General features: G+C 40.4%; 1 protein-coding gene across 1 annotated transcript in view; it reads left to right on the forward strand.

Annotated features, from left to right (window-relative positions):
- Positions 1 to 22,820, forward strand: part of pit (probable ATP-dependent RNA helicase pitchoune) — an 85,116-nt gene that overhangs the window by 37,924 nt on the left and 24,372 nt on the right. Inside the window, exon 11 of the mRNA XM_083134458.1 lies at positions 4,866 to 5,036. Within this exon, the coding sequence (XP_082990584.1) occupies positions 4,866 to 5,036 (171 nt within the window). The remainder of the gene's footprint in view (positions 1 to 4,865; positions 5,037 to 22,820) is intronic.

Here is a 22,820-nt window from a genome sequence, read left to right on the forward strand (position 1 = left end):
TGGCATTATCGACCATAACGTACTTCAAAATGTTTTGTCAATAGCTTGATTTGTGTTGTTTATGTTGCCTTGGAGATTGCACGACAATAATAAAATGGAATTAACTCGTGAACATTTTCGTGCGATGATTTTTTACGATTTTCGACGTGGATTATCAAGACAAGAGTGCATCGATCAACTTACTTCCACATTTGGCGATGAAGCCCCATCCTTTGCCACTGCGAAACGCTGGTATAACGAACTTAATCGTGGCTGCCATTCGCTCACCGACGAGATTCGCGAAGGTTGTCCAAAATCAGTTGTTGTTCAAGAAAACATTGATGCTGTGCAAAACCTAATACTGCAAGATTGTCATGTGACATAACAGTTGGGCTGAAAAGTTCGTAGGCTGACTCATAGATGGCGTTACTAGAATCAAATCCATGTGATTTTTACTTAGTACTAACCTTCAAAAGATACGTGTATAAATTTCACAGCTGCCGGATAATTAGTTCGTGAGATATAGCATTGTGAGTGAAGCAGCTTTTGTTATTGTGAAAAAATGGATAAAAAAGAATTTCGTGTGTTAATAAAGCATTGCTTTTTGGCGAAAAAAAATACTGTTGAAGCCAAGGCTTGGCTTGATAAACATTATTCGGACTCTGCACCAGGAAAATCAACCGTTGAGAAGTGGTTTGCTAAATTTAAACGAGGCGAAATGAGCATCGAAGACGATGCACGCAGTGGATGCCCCAAAGAGGCTGTTACCGACGAAAACATCAAAAAAGTCCACAAAATAATTTTAAATGATCGTAAAGTGAAGTTGATCGAGATAGCTGAGACTTTAAAATATCAAAGGAACGTGTTGGACATATTGTGCATGAATATTTGAACATGCGAAAGCTGTGTGCAAAATGGGTGCCGCTCGTGCTCACAATCGATCAAAAGTGCTGTTTCATCAAGACACTGCACCGTGTCACAAATCAATGAAAACGATGGCAAAATTATATGAATTAGACTACGAATTGCTTCCCCATCCACCATATTCTCCAGATCTGGCCCCCAGTGTCTTTTTCCTGTTTGCAGACCTTAAAAGAATGCTCGCTGGAAAGAAATTTAGCACTGATGAAGAGGTAATCGCCGAAACTGAAGGCTATTTTGAGGCTAAAGAGAAATCGTACTATAAAAATGGCATCGAAAAATTGTATGACCGCTATAATCGTTGTATCGCCCTCGAAGGCAACTATATTGAATAATAAAATCGAATTTTGTCAAAAAAATATTTTTTACTATGTTAGCCTACGAACTTTTCAGCCCAACTGTTACTGTGAGATTGAGGCAACCATAGGCATCAGTTCCACCAGCATATATAAAATATTACATGATCATTTAGCTGTGAGAAAGGTATGTTCTCGTTGGATCCCACACAATTTGAGAAAAACTCAAAAAGATGCTCGCGTCAATTGGTGCAAACAAATGCTCAATAAATACAATCGTGGTGCTTCAAAAGACGTATATAACATTGTAACAAGTGACGAATCATGGATATATGCATATGAGCTGAAATGTAAACAGCAGTCGACTGTATGGGTGTTTCAACATGAACCCAATCCAACAAAAGTTGTTCGCGCTCGAAGCACATCGAAACAAATGGTCGCCTGTTTTTTTGTGAAAACTGGTCATGTGGCAACTGTGCCTTTAGAGGAATGTAGAATGGTCAACTCTGAATGGTACACAACAATTTGTTTGCCAGAGGTGTTCGGTCAAATACGGAAAACAAACAAACGCCGTCGGATCATTCTTCATCAAGACAATGCCAGCTGTCACACATCTCGTCTATCAATCTACTTTATGAACAGTCAAAAAATCGAATTGATGGGTCATCTGCTGTACAGTCCTGATTTGGCACCCAATGACTTCTTCTTGTTCCCGAATGTCAAGAATAAATTACGTGGACAACGATTTTCGTCGGCGGAAGACGCCGTTAATGCGTTCAAAAACTATATTATGGAGGTGTCTCAAGAAGATTGGAAAAACTGTTTTGACAAATGGTTCGAACGAATGCAAAAGTGTATTGACCATAAAGGAGAATACTTCGAAAAACAATAAAGCAGTTTTCAATGCCAAATTCCTGTTTTTTCATTGTTAGGCTCAAAATATAAATAGTGACCCTCGTACACAGATATGCCCATACCGATAGAGTAACAATTAGTTTGCTTCTGCTGGGTCCTCAGTCAAGTAGGCATCAAGGAAAATGAAGCTGATGCTCCCGCCATGTCTGCTGATGCAGATGGCGACCTTCTCGTCCACCTTGTTCTCGTTCTCTCTCTCGCAGAGAATAAGCATATCTTAACTCTGCTTTGAATCTAACACAGCCGTCTCACACATTGCCATTTGCTGCAAGGGCTGGAACCTCCGCTGTGCCGTACGTGTATCATTGCATTAAGTGTTCGGCACATTCTTCTCGCATGTTCTGATTTTAATTTCCTCAGAGTTTTAACCTTCCCAACGATTTATCATCCATCCATGTTGGGAGATGATGACAATGTTTTACCAAATGTTTTTATCGTTTTTTGAGAGAAGCGGTCCTTTTACACTGTTTCTGAGGAAGTTTTGAGACTATCCTCGCCTTTTTTAAATTGTGTGTTAGAGAGAGAGATAGAGAGAGTGAGAGAAAGAGATAGAGAGAGTGAGAGATAGAGATGTCCTGTGGAAGTCCCTTTACAAGTTGCATTATTAACCTTTCTCGAAGGTCTCCTTACCCCTTTTTTAATTTTAAAATAATGTACAGGGTGGTGCATATTGTATCTACCAATAGAAGTTGTCAACCCTGTCGGAACGCAGGTGTGCATGCGCAGAAGTTTCCCATGCTTAGGCAGCTGCAAGTATCGCAATTAGTCTGCCATGGAACGTTGGCCGGTTCAGACATGAATCGTGGCAGTAGAGCCGTTCATCCGAATGGATCCCATTCAGGAGAGACAGTAGGTACTGCACTGGGAAGCATCAGGGTGCCAGAGAATCCGCCTCCTTCGACCTGAAGACTTCTGTTTCTGCATGCTGGCACTGGTTGATGGCGACCCCCATTGGGTCTTCATCGCAGTGTCTCCTGCATCTCCTGAATGGGACAAGTTCGGATGAATGCCTCTACTGCCACGATTTGTGTCTGAACCGGCCAACGTTCCATGGCAGACTAATTGCGAGACTTGCAGCTGCCTAAGTATGGGAAACTTCTGTGCATGCACACCTGTGTTCCGACAGGGTTGCCAACTTCTATTGGTAGATACAATATGCGTCACCCTATATTTTAGATAAGGGGATTTTCCCCATATACATAGAAGGGAGAAAAATGGCCACAAAGGCTGAAGCACCCAAAGAAATTTAATCAATCAATCAGCTAGTCCATGTCATCTGGTGATTTTATGCCTATGAGGGGAAATGGAGGCTACTGTAAAAAACATAAACAATACTGCACTGTGTATTGACTACTCTGGAAAAGAATTGAAGATTCTGGAAAACTCGGGGAAATCTCAGGGAAAATACATTTCAAGTTCACATGGGAACCCTGCGAAAGAGCCAGATCTGGCCCCAAAAGAGCTAAGTTGGCAACAGTGCTCCCAGCTGTCTGAGAGAGAAGGAACTCGGGGAAATTGTCACTCTTCCCCTTAAATAATTGCATCATGCAATCCAGAGTAAGCAAGTAGCACGTTGGACCGAGGCAATGTGATGACTGATTACATTTGGCTGGGAACAATTTATTCATCTCTCATTCAGTACAGACTTAGCACCAAGTGACTGAAATCCTTCCTTGCTGACTGATGATTCCAGAACAACGATGTCATGAAAAAACATCGCAGGTGGCATCATTCTAGATAAAGGCATACAATGAATAAAATGAGTGGCACCCTGCTGTGACAAGTGTCTCTTCTACATGAGTCTCCCGATGGCACAGTGGTAACGTCATCACCTTATAATGAAGGGATCCTGAGTTCGATTCATGGTGGTTCAGATCCCACTTTAAACTGTAGCTCCAGTCTTGATTAGCTTTTCTGTGCATAAAGAGGACTTAAAGTAAAAACTCAAACATAATGTTTGGACCTTGTATCAAAACTAAATAAAGACTGCCTTTGTCAACCTCTTCAGTGTTTTTCTAGTATACAGGGTGGGCCAGACCCAATTAAGCAGTTTTCCAACATTAGTAACCAATCAATCCAACAGCACATGGAAAAATGGGAAAGTACATTTTGTTGTTGATAGATGGCAGCATCATACGGTATGCTGTGAACGAGGTCAATACTCTGCCTACTTCGTGCGCAGTGAGGAAACATCATGGCCGGAAGATGGTTGTCTATCTAGCAGCCTGTAAAATGTGTGTGCCTGTTCTCAGTTACTAACAATGTATCAGTAGTCCAGCACAGGATGTTGGAAGAGTTTGGACCACCAGCAGTCCACAGGGACACAATTGCCCGAATAAACAAGCAGTTTGATGAAACTGCCAGTACTTTGAATCCCAAGCACCCTGGTCAGCCGAGAACTGTCCGAACTGCTGACACACAAGCACGTGTTGGTGCAGAACTGGCATCGTCTCCTCAGAAATCGAAGTCTACCCGCCTGTGTTGACTTAGATGGTGCCAAGGTCGACCACTATCTTGAAAATCAATGACTTATGTGTGTGTGATTCCATTTTTGTAACCATTTTGTAACATTTGTCACAAAAAATAAAAATAACATCTAATCAAAAACTGCCTAATTGACTCTGGCCCACCCAGTATTGTTGTTTCTTCTTAATTGCCCATGGAAACTTACTTTCTGGATAACCCTTGTAGATAGTAATTCTCCATTGAACTCTTAATTTACTTTGCTCACATGTGATGTTTTTACGGTTGCAGGAGTACATCCATAGGGTAGGTAGGACGGCCCGAGGAGAGGGTGGAAGGGGTCATGCTCTGCTGATTCTGGCTCCTGAGGAACTGGGATTTCTTCAGTTCTTAAAGAAATCCAAGGTACCCCTCAACGAGTATGAATTCTCATGGAACAAGATCTCTGATATTCAGGTGCAGGTGAGTGAGAAATGCTTTTTTCTTATTATTTATCACAATTTACCTGGAGATAGAAAAGATCCTTAAAATAAGAAAAATTTAACTACATAATCTGCAATAACATTAGTGTAAAATCTCTTCGACAAGGTATAAGTTTTCTGTCACGAAGCAGTCTCATGAGACGTCACAACAAAAAACTGTCTTTTTGTGCATGTAATAACGATAGACTACAAGAGAAATAATTCTACAATGCAAGCAATGTGTACATACAAGAAGAGTTGGTATGCTAAGTACATATAGAAACTTTAATATTCATATTTTTTTTTTCAGTATGACGAGAGTTCGTCATAATGTCTTTCTGAAATCATAAAACGATGTTCACGTAAATTGTACTCCCTCTGTCCCATAATTATAGTCCGGTATGCCAAAATGGTAGTACAGGAATGACAGACGAAGAGGCAGATGGAAAGCACAATTTGTACTGATCCTTGGGTAATAAAGTTGTATGACTCATACCCGTGTTTCATGTTCTTCTTCTGTATACACCACTGTCACAGTTTGAATATCGGACAATTATTATGACACAAGAAACAAAAATGTACCGGACAATAATTATGGGACAGATGGAGTATGTGTTATATGTATCTCATTGTACGGACTTTTGACGAGCTTTCATGTCCAAGCAGTTTGCGTGACAGCCGGTAGATGTCTTTAGCATATAGACTGCGACCTGTAAAGACTGAAAGTTTCGTGTAAACAGATGGCAGACGAGAGTGGCAGCTGGGTAGGGGGAAGAATGGAACGGGAGCGGTTGTAAGTAGGTCAGTGGAGGCCTGACGCGAGTGAAATGTGCAGATGCAAGTTTTTTGCACAATTAAAGGAACTTTGCTTCGTCCGATGAACTACAAATTTGAGCCTGACGGATACTTCCAGTGAGAAGTATCGGTTGCCGAGAATCAAGGAAACAGGACTTCATCGCCGAGTACTGGTATGAAAGGTGAACCTGGGTTTCTGACAGTCATGTTTGGTGTCCTACCTTTGAGGTAAGCATTTTCTGTGTGGGAGAAGGTTGCCGCAAAGCCCCTTGGAATATTGCGGAGAGTTGCAAGTTCAGTACCGCCACTCGTTACTGATCTTTCGAGTGATTTTGAGCAAGTTTCGTAGTGGCCAGCAGAAGTAAAGCTGTAGAAAAGGCTCGTGAAAATACAAAATGGGTGACACCGCCATATTGGTAATAAAGTGAATTTCTGGTGTTCTGATAGAAATAACGATACTTCCCGAGTGTCACAAATGTGCTTATTGTGATAAGCGAGTTTTAAAATATGTATGGATTGTTTTAAAGTACCAATAATTAATACAAGAAACAAAAGGGTTGCTTCTGTACGATCATATGTTCACGTAACACAGATTTGAAGGTACTTGATTTCTGGGTTTGGATTGGGGTTTCTTGTAACTTCTGGGGGTCTTGGGCCTTATCTTGCCTCCTGGGTGTCGTATCACCAGAGTACTGTTTGTCCAGCGATTCGAGAGCTCCAGTTGGCAAAGTACCAAGAAAAAGGGGAAGTTGGCGATAGGAAGGCAGGCGGGAGAACGCCACTCGCGGTTGCACGTTGAACAGTGTTACCAATCTGCGAGGATGCTTATCCACCAGAACATAAGTAACGAAAACCAAGGGACATGCACAACCATGCCGTTTGTCCTTCTTACAATTTAAATAGAAGGATAGTAGGGTCAAGAATTGCAGTTTCACTTATAGGGGCATCGTTAGAATGGTGATTGGGGGAGGCGCCCTCTCCAAGATTTTGGCAAAAAGTAAAACAAAAAGAAAATTTCATTTCAACAAAATAAACACATGACGCAAGTGAAATGTTCGTAAAGATGATGTGCAACACATAAGCATACAGAAAAACAGAAACATTTGAATAACGTTGTGCAGAAAATTATGTGAAAAAATGTGAAATAGCATACCTTTTGTGAAAGTTGTTCAATCGTCCAAGTCATCCAAATCAGAAGCTGACTCATCACTGTCATTTAAATTGACCACCAGAGGCTCGCAGACTTCTTCGATTATTCCGTCTCTGTCCCAATAGATATTTTCCAATGAAGACACATGAGAGCAGTGTTTCTTCCACTTTTTGACTGTGACACTGTTAATCGCCTGTTCAGAGTATATCAACATATATATATTGACATATTTGTGTCACCAGTTACGTTGCGATCGCGAATAAATCTTTTCACATCTGCCCACACATATTCAATTGCATTAATATCGCAATGATAAGGAGGTAACCTTAAAGCAACGTAACCATGTTCTTGGAGTATCGTGTCGAATTTGAATATTTTCCTTGCAGGCGCGTTTCTTCTCACCAGATCTAATAGCTCAACTTTGCGCATTTGGGGACAATGCACGATCTTATTTGCAACGAGCCAATCTAAAATTGCTTGCTTAGTATTGGAAGCTGTTGGAACCTTGTTCACTACGATAGAGTGGTAAGGGGCATTGTCTATAACAACAACAACATTAGGGGGAAGGTTTGGAATTAGTTTTTCCTTTGCCCACTTTTCGAAGATCGTCGAGTTCATCTGACCATGATAATCCCCACTTGTTGTATTGGCTTTGTACAATAAATTTGAATTTGGTATGAAACCCATTTCTCCCCCCGCACACAAAACAATTATGCGCCGTGAGGCATTACCGGTTTGAACCACTCCACATTCATCTTTACTTTGCCAGCATTTTCCAAATGTAAGGTTGCTGTCTATCCACGTTTCGTCCACAAACACAAGAGGCCTATTTTCTTCCCTGTAACGTCGTACTGTTCTCAAATACAGGGTTCTAGCTAAAACTATATTGTTTCGTTCCATGATGAACTTTCTTTTGTTCTGTGACCTTTTGAAACAAAAACCGATCTCGTGGAGAATTTTCCTTAAGGTTTCACGTTTCCTACAAAACCCAATGCATTCGTTCAACACAGGAAGCAATTTACGAATGGTTGGCACAGTTTTCTCGACCACGTAAAATTCATGTATAGCTCTTCTTATTACAGCAGTATCAAAATCGTCTAAAGCGACATTCTCAATAATGCTTTTTCTCTGGCGTTTTCGGGGTGATCGAAATTGCGGGTTATCTTCACCCTTTGCTTCACTGCGAATTCTCTTCACAGTCGCCTCTGATACGCCCGCGATTGCACTCGCACGTTTTGTAGCCTGAGAAATTGGAATGAGAGGGTGGCATTCTAATGCTTCTTTGTCGCAGAATGCAAGCACATTGTGCACCATCTGTTTGCACGCGCTGCGTAGAGGTTTAACACCAGAACGTTGTGACGGTCCTGCCTCCATCATTACAAAAGCAGATACAGAACTTCGCACGAACACACTTCAAACACACACACGAACAAACTTCATCTTTCCGCGTTTTGTTTATACTCCTCGTCCGGATTCCAACCTCACTTTACACCAAAGAAAGTTCCGAAAGATCAGTTTTCCCCCTAACAACCAAAGACTACTAGAAGGAAATGCTGGGGCCAGACACGCCTCTTTTCGCGACTGCCGCGGGTGTGACTTCATCAGCGGACAAAACCCAGCTGAGACTTTACCCCATACGGAAAGAAACGTGGAAAGTCTGATCTGTTTGTTCTCTTCGCTCCTTTTTTTCTTGTATTTCTGGATTGTTGGGTTCAGGGTGCGAAATCTTGGGGAGTGGGGACGAAGGGGATTTCCCCCCACCAACAATCTTGGCCTCAAAAATCCTCTCACCAAAAAATTTTCCGGGGGGCTAGAGTTTTTGTTATAACAAAGAAAAGATAAGCAATTACTTTCAATTTCAAATATACTTTACTAAGAATAATATCGAAAACACACACAAATTAGTGTGGTTGTGAGTGTTGAATGCTTTCTCTCTCAAGAGATCATTAACACATCTACATCAATATGCACAATAAAAGAAAAACAAGAATGCAAAACAATAGTAACTATGAAATCTAATTGATTTATATTAACATAGTGCATAAACTAAACAAAAACTTACACATAATAAAACCACTTCAAATATGTTATAATTTATTAGTGTCTTTAACCGGTTAGTAAAGGAATTAGTTAGCTGCTTTACACTATCTGATATGTACGAAAGTAACAAATTAATTTCTAATTAATAATCATCATAATTATTTTAATTTAGTAATTTATTTTTACGTTTAATAACATTAGAAATATGTACATCGCATAATTCACATATGTTTGTGGAGAGGGGGGTTTTAGGTTAAGAACTTTCTCCCCCTAACCAGTTTTCAATGATTTCGCACCCTGGTGGGTTGTGAGGTGTTGCAGTTTACAATGCCTTCAGTGAGGTGTTGCGACGTGTCGTGATCTCCGATGAAAAAATAAAAGCAGCGGGTGACAATATATACCTGAACACATCGCATCTAATGAGACTTGTTAGTGGCTTGTGATACCAGTAGTCTAATTACACATTAGTCTACCATACACTTCAATTGGGTTACAATTATTAGAATAAAAAAATAATAATATTTTAATTTATAATAAAGGCTCTCACGAGTATAGTAAGATAAAAACTGCAAGCATACCCCCCAATTTAATATCCAGTCCCCCCACTAAAATTCCTATGTCAATTTTAGGTTCACTGTTGGTATTGAAGAGTTGAATTTCGATTAGTGTTATTGTGCTGTGCTATTTTTTTTATATTTAATATAAAGACCATGGGAGTAAAACGTCGTAGTGAATGAATGGATGTCTAAACACTGCAGGCAAAAGTGACAACAGCGCTTTACGGAAAAACAGGTGGTGGCCATGGACGTCTGCAGGATTATTTCCAGGGAGGGGCAAGGAAGGTATTTTTTTCAGGGGGGGCAAACAAGGCACATTTTCTCCAAAAATAGTGCTGTTCCCTAAAAACACATTGCTTAAATTTGAATTTATGGTGATCATGCAATAATTAACACATATTATTGTGGCTAAAATGAAACTATATGTGTGAAATACATAATTTTTGGTTTACTTTCATTTTTCAGGGGGGCGTCCCCCCCTTGCCCCCCCCCCCTTCCTGACGCCCATAGGGGTGGCTCGAAACCCGATACGGGTCCAGTCGGCTTCCTCTGGGGTTGGGTCAAAGATGCCGAACTGGCGTTACGTTCAAGATTTCAGCTTTTGCAAAGACGCCTCTCCACGGCCAGAGCATTTCCAATATCTTGTGTCAATATTCTCCGGTTGGCAACATTGCTCTCTTTCCCCACGTGACACTCGCGCTGCTCGCGTTTCAGAGAAGCGGTTCCGCAAACTCCCCCAATTTATGACTGAACTCTTCTACTTCGGGCATGCGCAGAAAACTCGAGAGCTCTCGGATCGCTGGTCAAACAGTAATTGAAATAAAAGTAAAGAACCAAAATAAGTTTGTAAACAAACTGTCGAGCATAATTTTGGAGTTTTTATTGTAAATCCCTCTTGAGTTTCTAGTGAGAAGGATGTGTCTGCATATCCTGACACAGTTTCGTGATGTCTGGTTGTGCACTTGAAACTTACAAGCAGAGATTCGGCTACAAATTTAGTCTATTTCGGTACTTGTTTTTTAGGTACACCATAGATGAAAAACCACTCTCACAAGTAAGTAGTAGAGAAAAGGGTCAAAAACTTTATTGCACCGTGAGCGATATGAGGAAAATCATTCACTCTCTGCAACCAAAAGTCTGTCAAAGATGTTCTCTTCAAACTGAATTTTAGTTTCATCACAGGACAGTTCAATAACTTCTTCCTTCTCCTTCATTGAAAAGAAGCCTGGTAGACTTCTCCACTGCAAAAAAAGAGTCTCATATCCAGAAATCACTGTCTAAAATACAAGAAAAATATTCACCAAAGTTTTTAATCAAGCGTTGGCAATGCTTCTTTATATCTCTTGACTACAGACTCATGAAGTTGAAGTTCATTTTCATGTACGAAACTTTCCAATAGTGGAAAGAATGGCAGTTGTCCATTCACAATTACTTTCATTGCAAATTGAAGTTTCTTCTTTAAAGCTTTTATTTTGTCATGAACCATGAAGGGTGTTGTGTTTTTACCCTGCAGACCTTTATTCAGCTGAAAGATATCAGCCAAGAAAGCAAGCCTGCACAGCCACTGTTCATCTGAAAATCTATCTCTAAACTCACACTTGTTGTCTCCATTCGTGCAAACAAACAAGACAATTTCCTTCGCTAAGCCACCTTACCTCAGTGTGGAAGAGAATATGTTTATGCTCGCTATCCATTTCTTCACATCAGATTGGAAATAGCAAATAATTTGGAATTTCCTGTTTTGGGTTTTATGAAATGAACTGCCTTCACTGCTTCCGTTAATACAGTTTTCACATCATTTGGACATTTTCTGGCAACTGGAGCCTTCCTATGAAGACTACAGTAGACAAATTGTGCCTGTAGAGCAACCTTCTTGATGTGGGAGAAAACACCAGTATTCTTTCTTGTCATAGATCTTGCACCGTCAGAGCAAAATCCAATGCACTTATTTCAGTCTACACCAAGGATGTTTTTAGGGGGTGGGGTCCAGACTGCCTTGTTTAAGGGTTAAATTTCACGACAATTCCTGTTCTTTATTTTCTACTGCAAACATTGAACTTACTTGTTAACAATGGCGAAGGAGACAGGTAAGTGGAGAAGGTTATATAATTTAGAAGTACATAATTTGTATTCATGTCCAGATATTATTAGAATGATTAAATCAAGAAGACTTAGGTGGGCAGGCCATGTGGCACGAATGGGAGAAGAAAGAAGAGTTTACAGGATTCTTGTTGGGAAACCTGATGGTAAGAGACATGTAGGAAGGCCAAGATGAAGATGGAAGGATAATGTTGAGATGGACCTAAAGGAAATCGGTAGGGATGGAAAGGAGTATATGGATCTTGCTCAGGATAGGGACAGATGGAACGCCTGTGTTGCTGCAGCCATGAACCTTCGGGTTTAAGAAGGCTAGAGTTGGTTAGTTCGTTGGTAACAATGGGGATGTAGTGGCAACAGACCAACTAATAAAAACTTTGAGGATACTATTGGAAGGGTGTTTAAAGGTGCTCGAGAAGCAATTACCTTATTTCAAGAAACACATGTTCATTAATAGAAAACAGAGTGAAACATATGCTAATTGTAATAAAGAAACAGCCGTAATAGGTGGACTTTGCTGAAAACTTCACAATTATCAACCAGGACTAAATTCAGTCCATGCATTGGAACCAACAACAATTTGCCCTATTTACAGCATGTTTTTGGGCCATAGATTATTTTGTAATAGTTTCAGACGAACTGATTCATGACAAATTTGCTGTGAATGAATTTTGGAAATTGCTATTTCAGGATGTATTTCCTGCAATCAATAGTGTTAAATTCTTCTCATGTTTGGCAACATTATTTGGCTTGACTTACATAGAGTGGAATTGGCCAAGAAGTAAAAAAGGCAGGGACGTCTTGCAGTTTTGTCTGGTACAGTGAAAACAGGTTCTTCTCAGTCACTGAGTATTTTAATGGCAAAAATCATAGGATTAATGTAAGATACCTGGCAAGTAAAGATATTTGTGCAACAGAAAAGAAAATGAAGTTAGATGAGACTACCTTTCTGCCAGCATTTCAGGCACTAGAGAAACGCGAAACTTCATTGTTCTTCAGATGAATATTATCGTGATGAAACCATACGGCCTGTGCACTGTGTCATGTTGTTGTTGTTTTTTTAACACAGGATATCTACCAGTCTGTAAAACCTGGAAATATTGGAAAAGTTAGGAAATTGACCTTTTCTGGAAAAGTCATGGAAATGACAGAGAAATTTATTGTGTTTCTGGAAAAATCAACCTTTTTGTAATAGTGCATAGAAAGTAGGTTCTTGAACAAAGGGGGGGAAAAGCACAAGCGAGAAATTTTAAATTTGTTGTGAAAAAATTATATTTCAGTTTCATTTATACCTTTAGTTACAGTATAAATTGCATATTAAATACTCCAGGAAAAGGTCATGTTTTGAACTACGATGTTTCATTAAAGAGAATTCTTTGTTAACCATACGTTAATCTTGCTGTTATCACTTTTACATGTGATGTGAATATTCTAAAAACTTTGATAACCTGGAAAGCTAGAAAAGTCGTAGAATTTTGTTTTGTGTGTTAACTGTGTTTTGCCTCGCATGTAATAGTAATTTTCTGCATGTTGTAAACTTAAAGCAATCATGCTGTATACATTTGAAAAATCTGCTAGTAATATATGTGAATAGTGCAAGAATGTGATGCAAAAAGTGATTTTCCCTAATTTGTAATCTTAAAGCAAACAAATTGTATAAATTTGGAAAGAAAATGTTTTCTTCGTAGAAGCGAGTAGGGTTATGGAAGAATGGGTAGTTAGAAGATAATTTTCTGAAGTTTGTTCAGTTGGAACAGCGATGTGGTGTTATCTCTGTACCCTCCTTTGTGGAATGGTGCAGTGCACTGGAGAAAGCTTTGCCTTTAAGATCTTTTGTTTGAGGTTAGTCGACCTAAGTGGCAGATTGGTTAGCACTTTGTGTTTTCATGCCAGGGATTCCAGGTTTGAATCCCAGCCTGGGGTAAGGGTGTTCTTTGTGAGTATCCCTTCACAAATTTCATCATATCATCACTCATATTCATCTTTGCTGTTAGCCAAAAGTGATGAAAATATGAAATGAACCAAATCAATCATCTGCTATTGCTGAGTCTATTTTGATATGTACAAGGTAACCAAAAAAGTTCTTGCCGTTCTAGAGCAGTGATAAACAAAGAGCAATACAGTGGACGGTATGTACCTTTAGGTTTCCAAGTAATCTCCATCAGCATCCAACAACTTTTGCTAACGTTCCTGCAGCTGCACAATACCCTGGTGATAAAACTCGGCGGGCTTTGATGCAAAGAAGTCCGTGAGTGCGTTCCGCAGGTCTCCCTCATTTGCGAAGAATCTACCACGGAGGTGGTTGTCGAGGTAATGAAACAGGTGGTAATCTGTTGGTGCAAGGTCTGGTGAATATGGTGGATGGCACAATGTCCCAGCCAAGTTGCTGAAGGGTCTCCCAGGTCCTCTTTGCCACATGTGGCTTGGCATTGCCATTCAGGAACAGCACACCCTTGCAATTCACCAATGCCAGCTACTTGTGCCGCAATGCACGATGCACCCTTTGCAACTGCTGAGAGGAGAGGTCAGCAGCGATGGTCTGACCAGGTGGAAGGAGCTCGTAATGCACCACTTGCCGACAATTCCACCATACAGAGAGCATAACCTTTCGTGGGTGCAGAAGTGGTCTTGAGGTGTGAGGAACAGGGTCACGTGGCGACAACCAATGTCTGGTATGCTTATAACGTGCTGATGAGGCCGGCCTCGCGGTGTTACCCACTAGGACGAACAAAATACCAGCAACACTGCATTTCCGCCAGGGTTGGAAATTTGTGGTGTACCAGCATTTTATATAAACATTAGCCTGTGTTCCTGCAGATATATTTCTATTTCATTGTACATTCTCCATATTTTGTATGAAACTTAGGTTTTCCTTCCTTTCATCGACAAGTGTAAGTGAGATTGAATATTACAAATTACTGAGTACTGTTGTTCTGACTTCGTTTTCTGGTCAGAGTGGTGATGTTCTTGTCGGTTCACCCAACACCATAGCGTAAACAGAAAGTCTAAAGAACTTATATTTGTAAAGTAAGTCTTCATACCAAATTATGTAAATTAAAATGCTAGTTACGCCCTATATTTAGAAAGTAGTTTTACTTTCACTGGAAATAGAATTATTTATTTTTATCGTGAACAGGGATTCCCTCGCTTATTCCCTGTCTGTGAAAACTTGCCTCCTGCTCAGGATGCTACAAGGGAGCGTGGCTCGGAGCGCGAGGTTCGTGGTAGTAGAGCTTTGTTGGTGATTCGTGTCATGTGCAGCGATCAGATTTATGCAAGAAAGTGCTGGACAGCTGGACTGAAATGAAATGCAAGAACAATTGGGTTCTTAATTGAGTGAAGATGTAATCATCGGTAAGGCCCACTTTTGGCCTTTCATGTTTCCTTCTTGTAACAATCATTTCTAAAATGTTTTCAACTCTATTTTCCTTTGCAAGTAGCAGTGGCAAGTGACAGCAAAATTTTTAAAAAAAATTAAAAGTTGTTGAAACGTTGTTTAATGCGTTAACACTGTCTTCGAATAGATATTACAAGCAGACATTTTTTTATGTAGCCGACACAAGGGAAGAGGTAGGCAGTTTCGTTTACCCTGAAGGAATAACAACAGAAGAGGGTGGGCAATGAGAATACGATACAAGGGAAGACTTTTTTGGGTTTAGGACAAAGTGTGTTATGGGGTTATTGCGCGGGCATGTCTGTTTCAGGTCTGGTGGAACAGGCCAGTGTTGTCACATTGGATTGGCAGAAAAGAGCTAAATTGTGTCTAAAAATTGGGATTCTATTCTCTCAAGCAACTACATTTATTATAACCTGTTTACATGTTACATAGTAACTTGTCGTGTTGCCAGGTTCCAAACAAGGATCCTATGTTCTATTATCACGTAAAGGTGTCTACTCACACGAGTATGAATTATGTTTACTTGCACATACAGGTGTCGTAAATTCATTTATGTAGATAGCCAAGACTGGAATTAACTACAACCATTCCTTTAGTTAGACAACAGATAACAATGGTGTTTTCCTCGGTGTGATGAAGTCTTGCTAAGGAAAACTAAGTTGGCAGCAATAGAACGTACCAAACTGACGGTCGCTGAAAGTGCAGAATTCTGTTGTCTGCTCACGGCACAAACGTCATGCTGACCCGAAAATTATGGGGTTCTTCTAGCCCTTTTCACCTCAATTGCAAAATAAATAAATAAATTTAGAAGGAAAGTGATGAAGAATTGACAACAGGGCTCGAGCACTATTCGTTGGATTTTCGCGATGTGTCATGACTGGTAGTTCATTCTGGAGGTGCGTACATAAATGAGGGGTTGAAAAAAAGCAACCCGAAATGTACAAAAATCTAGATCGATGACATCTGTTGGGCAGGATAAGGACATCTAAGACATAATTATTGTACTGATGGCTGGTAACAACACTTTTGAAAACGTCACTCCACTGGCAAGTAAAGAAGCGACCTGGAGAGACATTGAACCACCACTTTTGTTCCTACCCTGCTAGCCACTCTATGCTTCGCCACTGAAAACACCAACAGTGAAACATTAGGCAAAACCAGGTCAGGCTCAGTAGGTCAGCTGGTAGAGCAATTGCACGGTGTGCCAGACATTCGTTGGAGTCCTGGTTCAGCCTGCATTTTTTTGCTGAATTTCTACATGTACTAATTAGTCTGAAGACTGGTGTACGTAAGTTTGTTAAAGCTTTGTTTCAGAAGTTGGGATCTGAGAAGAAACAGACTTTACAAATACTAGCTAACTAACTCTCTAGCCTTCTTAAACTCGAAGGTTTATGGCTGCAGCAACACAAGCCTTCCATCTGTCCATATCCTTGGTAAGATCAATCCAATCTTTTCCATCCTTACTGATTTTCTTTAGGTCCATCGCAACGTTATCCTTTCATATTTGTCTTGGCTTTCTTACAGGTCTCTTACCATCAGGTTTCCCAACAAGATTACTGTAAACTCGTTCTTTCGTCTCCCATTTGTTCCACATGACCTGCCCACCTAAGTCCTCTTGCTTAAATCATTCTAATAATATCTGGACATGAATACAAATTATGCAGTTCTAAATTATGTAACCTTCTCTACTCACCTGTCTCCTCATCCTTTTTAGGTCCAAATATTTTTCAAAGGATTTAATTTCAAATACTCTTAATTTATGTGCCTCTTTTAAATCAAATGGACCAAATTTCACATACATATACAAGGTGCATTCAATAAATAACCTAAAAAGTAGTATAAAAAGTCTAAAATACGATCGTGATTGTTATACGTTCGTTATATTGTGAAGGCATCTTGCCTCGTGCACGGGACTCTGGGAAACATTTACACAAGATGGCGGCACCCTTACAGGAGTGCTCCAAGCTGCAGCAGTGAAGTGTCTTGAGATTTTTGTTGAGTGAAGGTGTGAAACCGACAGAAATTCATCGCTGCATGACAGTTCAGTACGGTGACAACTGTATGAGTCGATCACAAGTGTACAAGTGCGCTGAAAAGACAACAATGGAATGGCAACATCCTTCGTCTCCCAGACCGAAGAAGGTGCATGCTCGACGGAGTTCCGGAAAGGTCATGTTAACTTTGTTTTGGGACCACAAGGGGCCAATTATTGAACATTACATGCCCAGAGGTCATAATTGATTGAGTTGGTGTTTTAAGTCCACTTTGTGTACATTAAGGCTAATCGGGACTGAACCTACAGTTTAAAATGGGATACAAACCACTATGTGCCTCCACCGGGAATCAAACCCAGGATCCCTTGATTGCAAGGCGAGGACGCTACCACTGCGCCATCGGGGAGGCCCAGCAGAGGTCATATGTAAACTGTACCACCTACTCTAACCTTTCGCGTGAAAAACTGAAACCAGCCATTGTGCAGAGACGACGTGGTCTGGTTTCCACTGGTGTGCTTTTGCTCCATGACAATGCACTGCCAATGTCACATTGTTTACCATCGAGGACCTAAAGTTTTAGTACTTAGCCCCCCTCCATATTTGCCCGATCTCACACCTTTGGCCCACTGAAAGATGCACTAAGTGGATCAAGGTTCCAGAATGACTTCGAAGTCCAGTCATCGGTGCATGAGTGGTTAACGTATGTGCTCTTTCTGGTTATATATTGAATGAGCCTTGTAATACTACAGGCAAAATTATTGTTTTGTATATATTAACTTTTACTTTCTTAGATATGGGAGAACATAAAAGTTTATCAAGAGAAAAGTAACTTGCATTTCCTGAATTACGTCTCCTTTTTATTTCCTCTTTAATGTCAGTTTCATTTAGAAATCTTTGTCCTTGGAAATGTGGAATGACCACCGTAAGAAAGCTTGGATCCATATTAAGCGTAACTGTGTCAGATTAAGAAAATCGCTCATTAAAAAGTTGGAAGCATTTCTGCTGTGATTTCTCGTGCCAAGAAACTAATGAAGTTGTGCTCCGTACTTGATGAGTTCCTTAATGATCGATCCACAAGTTTATTAACCTGCCGTGTATTTTGGATTTGCAACAGACACACAGTAATGTGGATGTTCTCCCAGCAAAGATGTGTTTTCAAGACAATAACTTTCAGAGTTCATTTTAAGAAGGTACCCTCTCTCACTCTCTGACTTGGGGTAAACCCTGGATCCCACATTCTTGGAAAAAATTAGGCTCTGTCGCCTAGATCCACATCGAGTATACTCCTCTATGGGGTTATGTGTTGTCCCTCTGTGTACTGGGTACCCCTATGCAGGCTACACTTCCCTCAAGGGTATAATAATTTTAATTTGTATTGTAATGTATTTTACACTATTCTTTACAAGTTCGTCTCCATAATATTGCTTATGGGGAAGACATTTATTTTAATTTCCAGTAATTCAAATTAACAGCTCTCTCAGTGGCCAATCACATTTAATGGTCGATTCTCATTCTCGTTCATAAATATTCTGGCTTTTTTGATGGATTGATTGATTTTGATATGGCTTATTTTACTTCTGCCACTTTTGGCTAATTGTGAAGATGATTGATGAAATGATGAAACTGACGAAGGGACACACAAAGAACATCCATCATGCCCAGGCCAAGATTCGAACTCGGGACCTCTGGTGTCGTAGCATGCTGTGCTAACCACTCTGCCATGGAGCGGCTTTTTTGAGACCCGTTCTGGGCAAGGGTGTTCATTTCATCTTCATCATCCCAATTAGCTAAAGGTGTTCCACTGTAAAGTTCCTCCTTTCCAAAGATGAAATGTAGGAGGTCACCCATTCATCATGTAAGGTAAGTGGTGAAAGGGTCAGTTACCATGTAGAATGTTGTTGTGTACTCAAGAGAAGGTGGTACTTCTTGTTTTTCTGCTGTGCTCTTGAGGTTGATGCAACTGAATCCAATACTGAAGACAACCAGTTTGTAAAGTCTAAGACGACAATGGAGCAACACAGCTTCAGTCCATATAATTCCTCCATCTCCTAGTCAAAAGTTATGGGGTGCACATGCTTCCCAAATTGTTATGTGCCCCTCCCCATCAAATCATGTCATAATCCACATAAAGTATTTAATTACGACAGCTGTCTACTGAAAGTAACTTTTTTAGCTTTACTTAACACTATACTAGATCTGCACTGCCCCCTAACACGGATGTCCATCACACCCAAGACCATGGATTCATTACCCCCCCAAAATCATTTATCATAATCCCTCTCCACTAAATAGTTTGAATGAATACATAATAATTAATTTTTATTTTAATACAATAGCCTGTTATAGGCTAAGGCCGGGGCTAGAATATAATAAGGTGCCTCTTTCAAAGAACTTGACCCCCTCTGCTTGGGGGAAATATAATTATTTTAAGTAATCGTTAGCAATAATAAGTGCAATTTTCCCTTGCTAAAGTAAAATTGTCCTGCAACAATAAGTTAGAATTACGAATTTGACATTATTTATTTTTCTGTTTTATCGACTAATGTGCAAAGTGTTACTGTAAAGTACACTTAGTACACCTATTACAGCATACAGAGAATCAATAATACTGCTAATAAAACTACATCATCAAAATGATGCACCTGCTTTAAATTAAGTGGTTTACCAACACTAAGCATTATATTTTAGGAAGTGTATTATTAATCAATAATAATTCAGAAATTTAAAGTATTGCGAATAAATAAGTCCAAAGGGGGGATTTTGGTTTCAAGATGTCTAGAATGCCCAGATAACTTTGTAGGACACTGGCAGTGGCGTGGCGTGACTTTTTCAAAAGTGTTAACGGTTGCGGTCGTCTGACGTTATCATCTCCACCCTACCTCCCCCCCCCCCCCCAACGCCTTTGATCTAGATTTTTGTTCATTTCATTCTTTTTTTTGCAATCCACTCAGTGATTTATTTAGCGAAAATCCAGTGAATAGTAGTTGAGCCTTGTCAACCATCTCTGTTTCTTTGCAAAGAGGTGGAAAGGGGAAGAAGAACCACACATTCGGGTCAGTTTGACATTTCTGCGGTGAGCAGATGACAGAATTCCCCTCCTCCAGAGGTGGAAGGGAAGTCCAGATGTACGTTCTACTGTTGCCAACTTAGTTTTTTGGAGCAAGGTTTGTCCAAACTTAGTTTTTTGGAGCAAGGTTTGTCCAAATCACGGATCGCATCAAGTATTTATCTTTTTGTCTATTACGTAAACGGTTTCAGTTGTAGTGAAATCCAGCTTTGGCTTTGCAGTCTAGCTCTTGTTGCTTCAGAGAAATAGTATCCCCTTTTTAGGTGGGATTTAGCTCTTTTCTGGAAATCCAATGTGACAACACTTGCTGATCCGGTAGGCTGCAGCAGCAACGGGGCCCCTAAACAGGCATGTGAATAACCCCATAGCACACTTGCCTCCTCAAGTCTTTCCTCGCTATTCCCTTGCATTGGCGCCCTTTCCTCCTGTTGCCTCTTGAGGGTAGTGGAACGGCCCGTCTCTTCGCTTTTGTCGGCTGCAGAAAAAATGTCCTCTGCAATATACACTCAACTCGGTTAACTTATTTAACAATGTTGTTATTTTCTTAAGAAAAAACTTTTTAATTTCTTTACATTTTTCTGTTACCTGCGGTAACACCGGTTACATGCCTCTGGGCACTGGTGAGACACATAGAAGTGAAGAATGCAAATGGGCTCGGTTTTGTTGTACCCCATTTTAATTTCTAATAACTGGTCAATCATACATGTAAATGCCTTTAATCTATGCATGGATATTTATTTAGCATCTCACCTTCTGGTTAAATTTTGTGAGAGCACTGATCTATGGTACGGTTCAGAAACACAAGAAAGTTATTTCGCGACTGTTCGATGCAAGGTATACAGTTTTGGCGATACCTACCTTAGTTCAACTCATGGTTTTGCCTTTCTCAGGATAGTAGCTATTTTTTCCTGGCCATGCACACATCTTGGGTTTCTGACCTACACTCAAGCTTGATACTAGTGATTTATCCACACACCCAGGGGCACCATCGTGGGGCATTTCCTTTGATCAGTTCCAAAACCTTATTTCTGATTATGTAAGCGTGGCAGGCGCGGCTCGTGCATTATTTACCTGGGGTTTCACTGAAGTGATGTGACATATATTCACTTTCCGCAAAATATACTTCCTTCGCCCAACAAAAGGATGGGGGAGGGTTTAAAAGCTTTGTCAAGAATTCTTTTTATCTGGGAGTATAAGGTTTTGTTGTAGGGGTGTGCGAATAAATTTAGGGCTGAAACTACAATAAATTGTGCCTTTATGAAAAAAGTTGAGTTTTGTTGGAATATCATGGACGTCCTCAAGTAGGGGCAAGTAATATATTTTTTCCCCACGAGGAGCAAAAAACACTCCTTCAGTCTGAAGTTACTGCAACGCTTTTATAATAATTACCAAAAATTACTGTGACTGAAATTAAATTATATGCGTGTAATATATAATTTTTGGTTTACATTCAATTTCCATGGGGGGCGGCCCCCTTTTCCCCTTCCGGACGTCCATGCTGACTAATCAGAACTGGTCCTACATTTGTTAAAGGGAAATGGCAACTAATGGCATGCGCATACTAGAAATCGAACCTGAGACCCTTTCATTTATACGCGACAGCTTTGTTCAAATTTGGGGCTGGTCGACCAGCACACGCTTTTTTTCAGTGGACAAGGAGGTTTGTTTACGTTAATTATGTGCATTTCTATCGGTCATTTCTTACCTGCGCGGACAGCAACGCCTACATTGCATCAAATGACATAACCTAGGTAAAGTCCATCCCTCGTTTCACTCGCAGCATCACTTAATACTTTCCAACAAGTATCCAAGCACTTCAAAAACTAAAAAACTTGAGACTTTGACACCGAGCGACAGCGAGTCACGTCTTCGCGCCATTCTTTCTCTTTCGCGAACCCGAAGTGTTTCCACCTTTAAGGAAAAACCTCTGAATGCATGCACAAGGTATTTTGGTAATGTATCTCCTTTATTTTAATTCATCGCATCTAATTCCAGCTTCTATTTGTTTCCACTCATCCATCTCTGACACAATCTTGCATTTATTCCAAGAAGTTCGGTGCAAAAATGATACAAGAGAAGATTGAATATGTAATGTGTGCGCTTGAAACTTGAACTGCACACAGCAACACTGGAAGGGAGGAAGCAGCGAGAAAGGAGCCTTGTCCCGCGCCTTCTGCGAGAGAACGAACTGCGCATGACCGTTGGGTAGAGACATAGGTTCTGGAATCTCATCTCCCATGTATTTTGTCCTATACCCTCCTCGCGCTTCTGCTCCCGCACGAAGCTTTCACAATGGCACGAGCTGTCCTGTGTATGCGAATTTTGTTTTTTATATTGCACGGGCATCGGGGTCGTAGTGAGGCGCGCATGTTGTTTTCTTATTTTGCGAATTTTGTTTTTTATATTGCACGGGCATCGAGGTCGTAGTGGGGCGAGCATGTTGTTTTCTTATTTTGCGAATTTTGTTTTTTATATTGCACGGGCATCGGGGTCGTAGTGAGGCGCGCATCAGGGGGTCTGTATCAGGGCGGCCGATTAGCGGTTTCTTCTTCTCAGCAAGAGAGTTCGCCGTGTTACGGGCACAAATACATGACTTATTGTGTAGAATTTTTAGCGAAATAACGTGAAAATTTAAAGACATTGTTCATTCTCGAGGTGATTATCGTATATTACTGGGTGTTCACTGAT

This window comes from Lepisma saccharinum, chromosome 13, assembly GCF_977018435.1.
Source record: "Lepisma saccharinum chromosome 13, izLepSacc3.1, whole genome shotgun sequence".
Classification (NCBI taxonomy): domain Eukaryota; kingdom Metazoa; phylum Arthropoda; class Insecta; order Zygentoma; family Lepismatidae; genus Lepisma; species Lepisma saccharinum.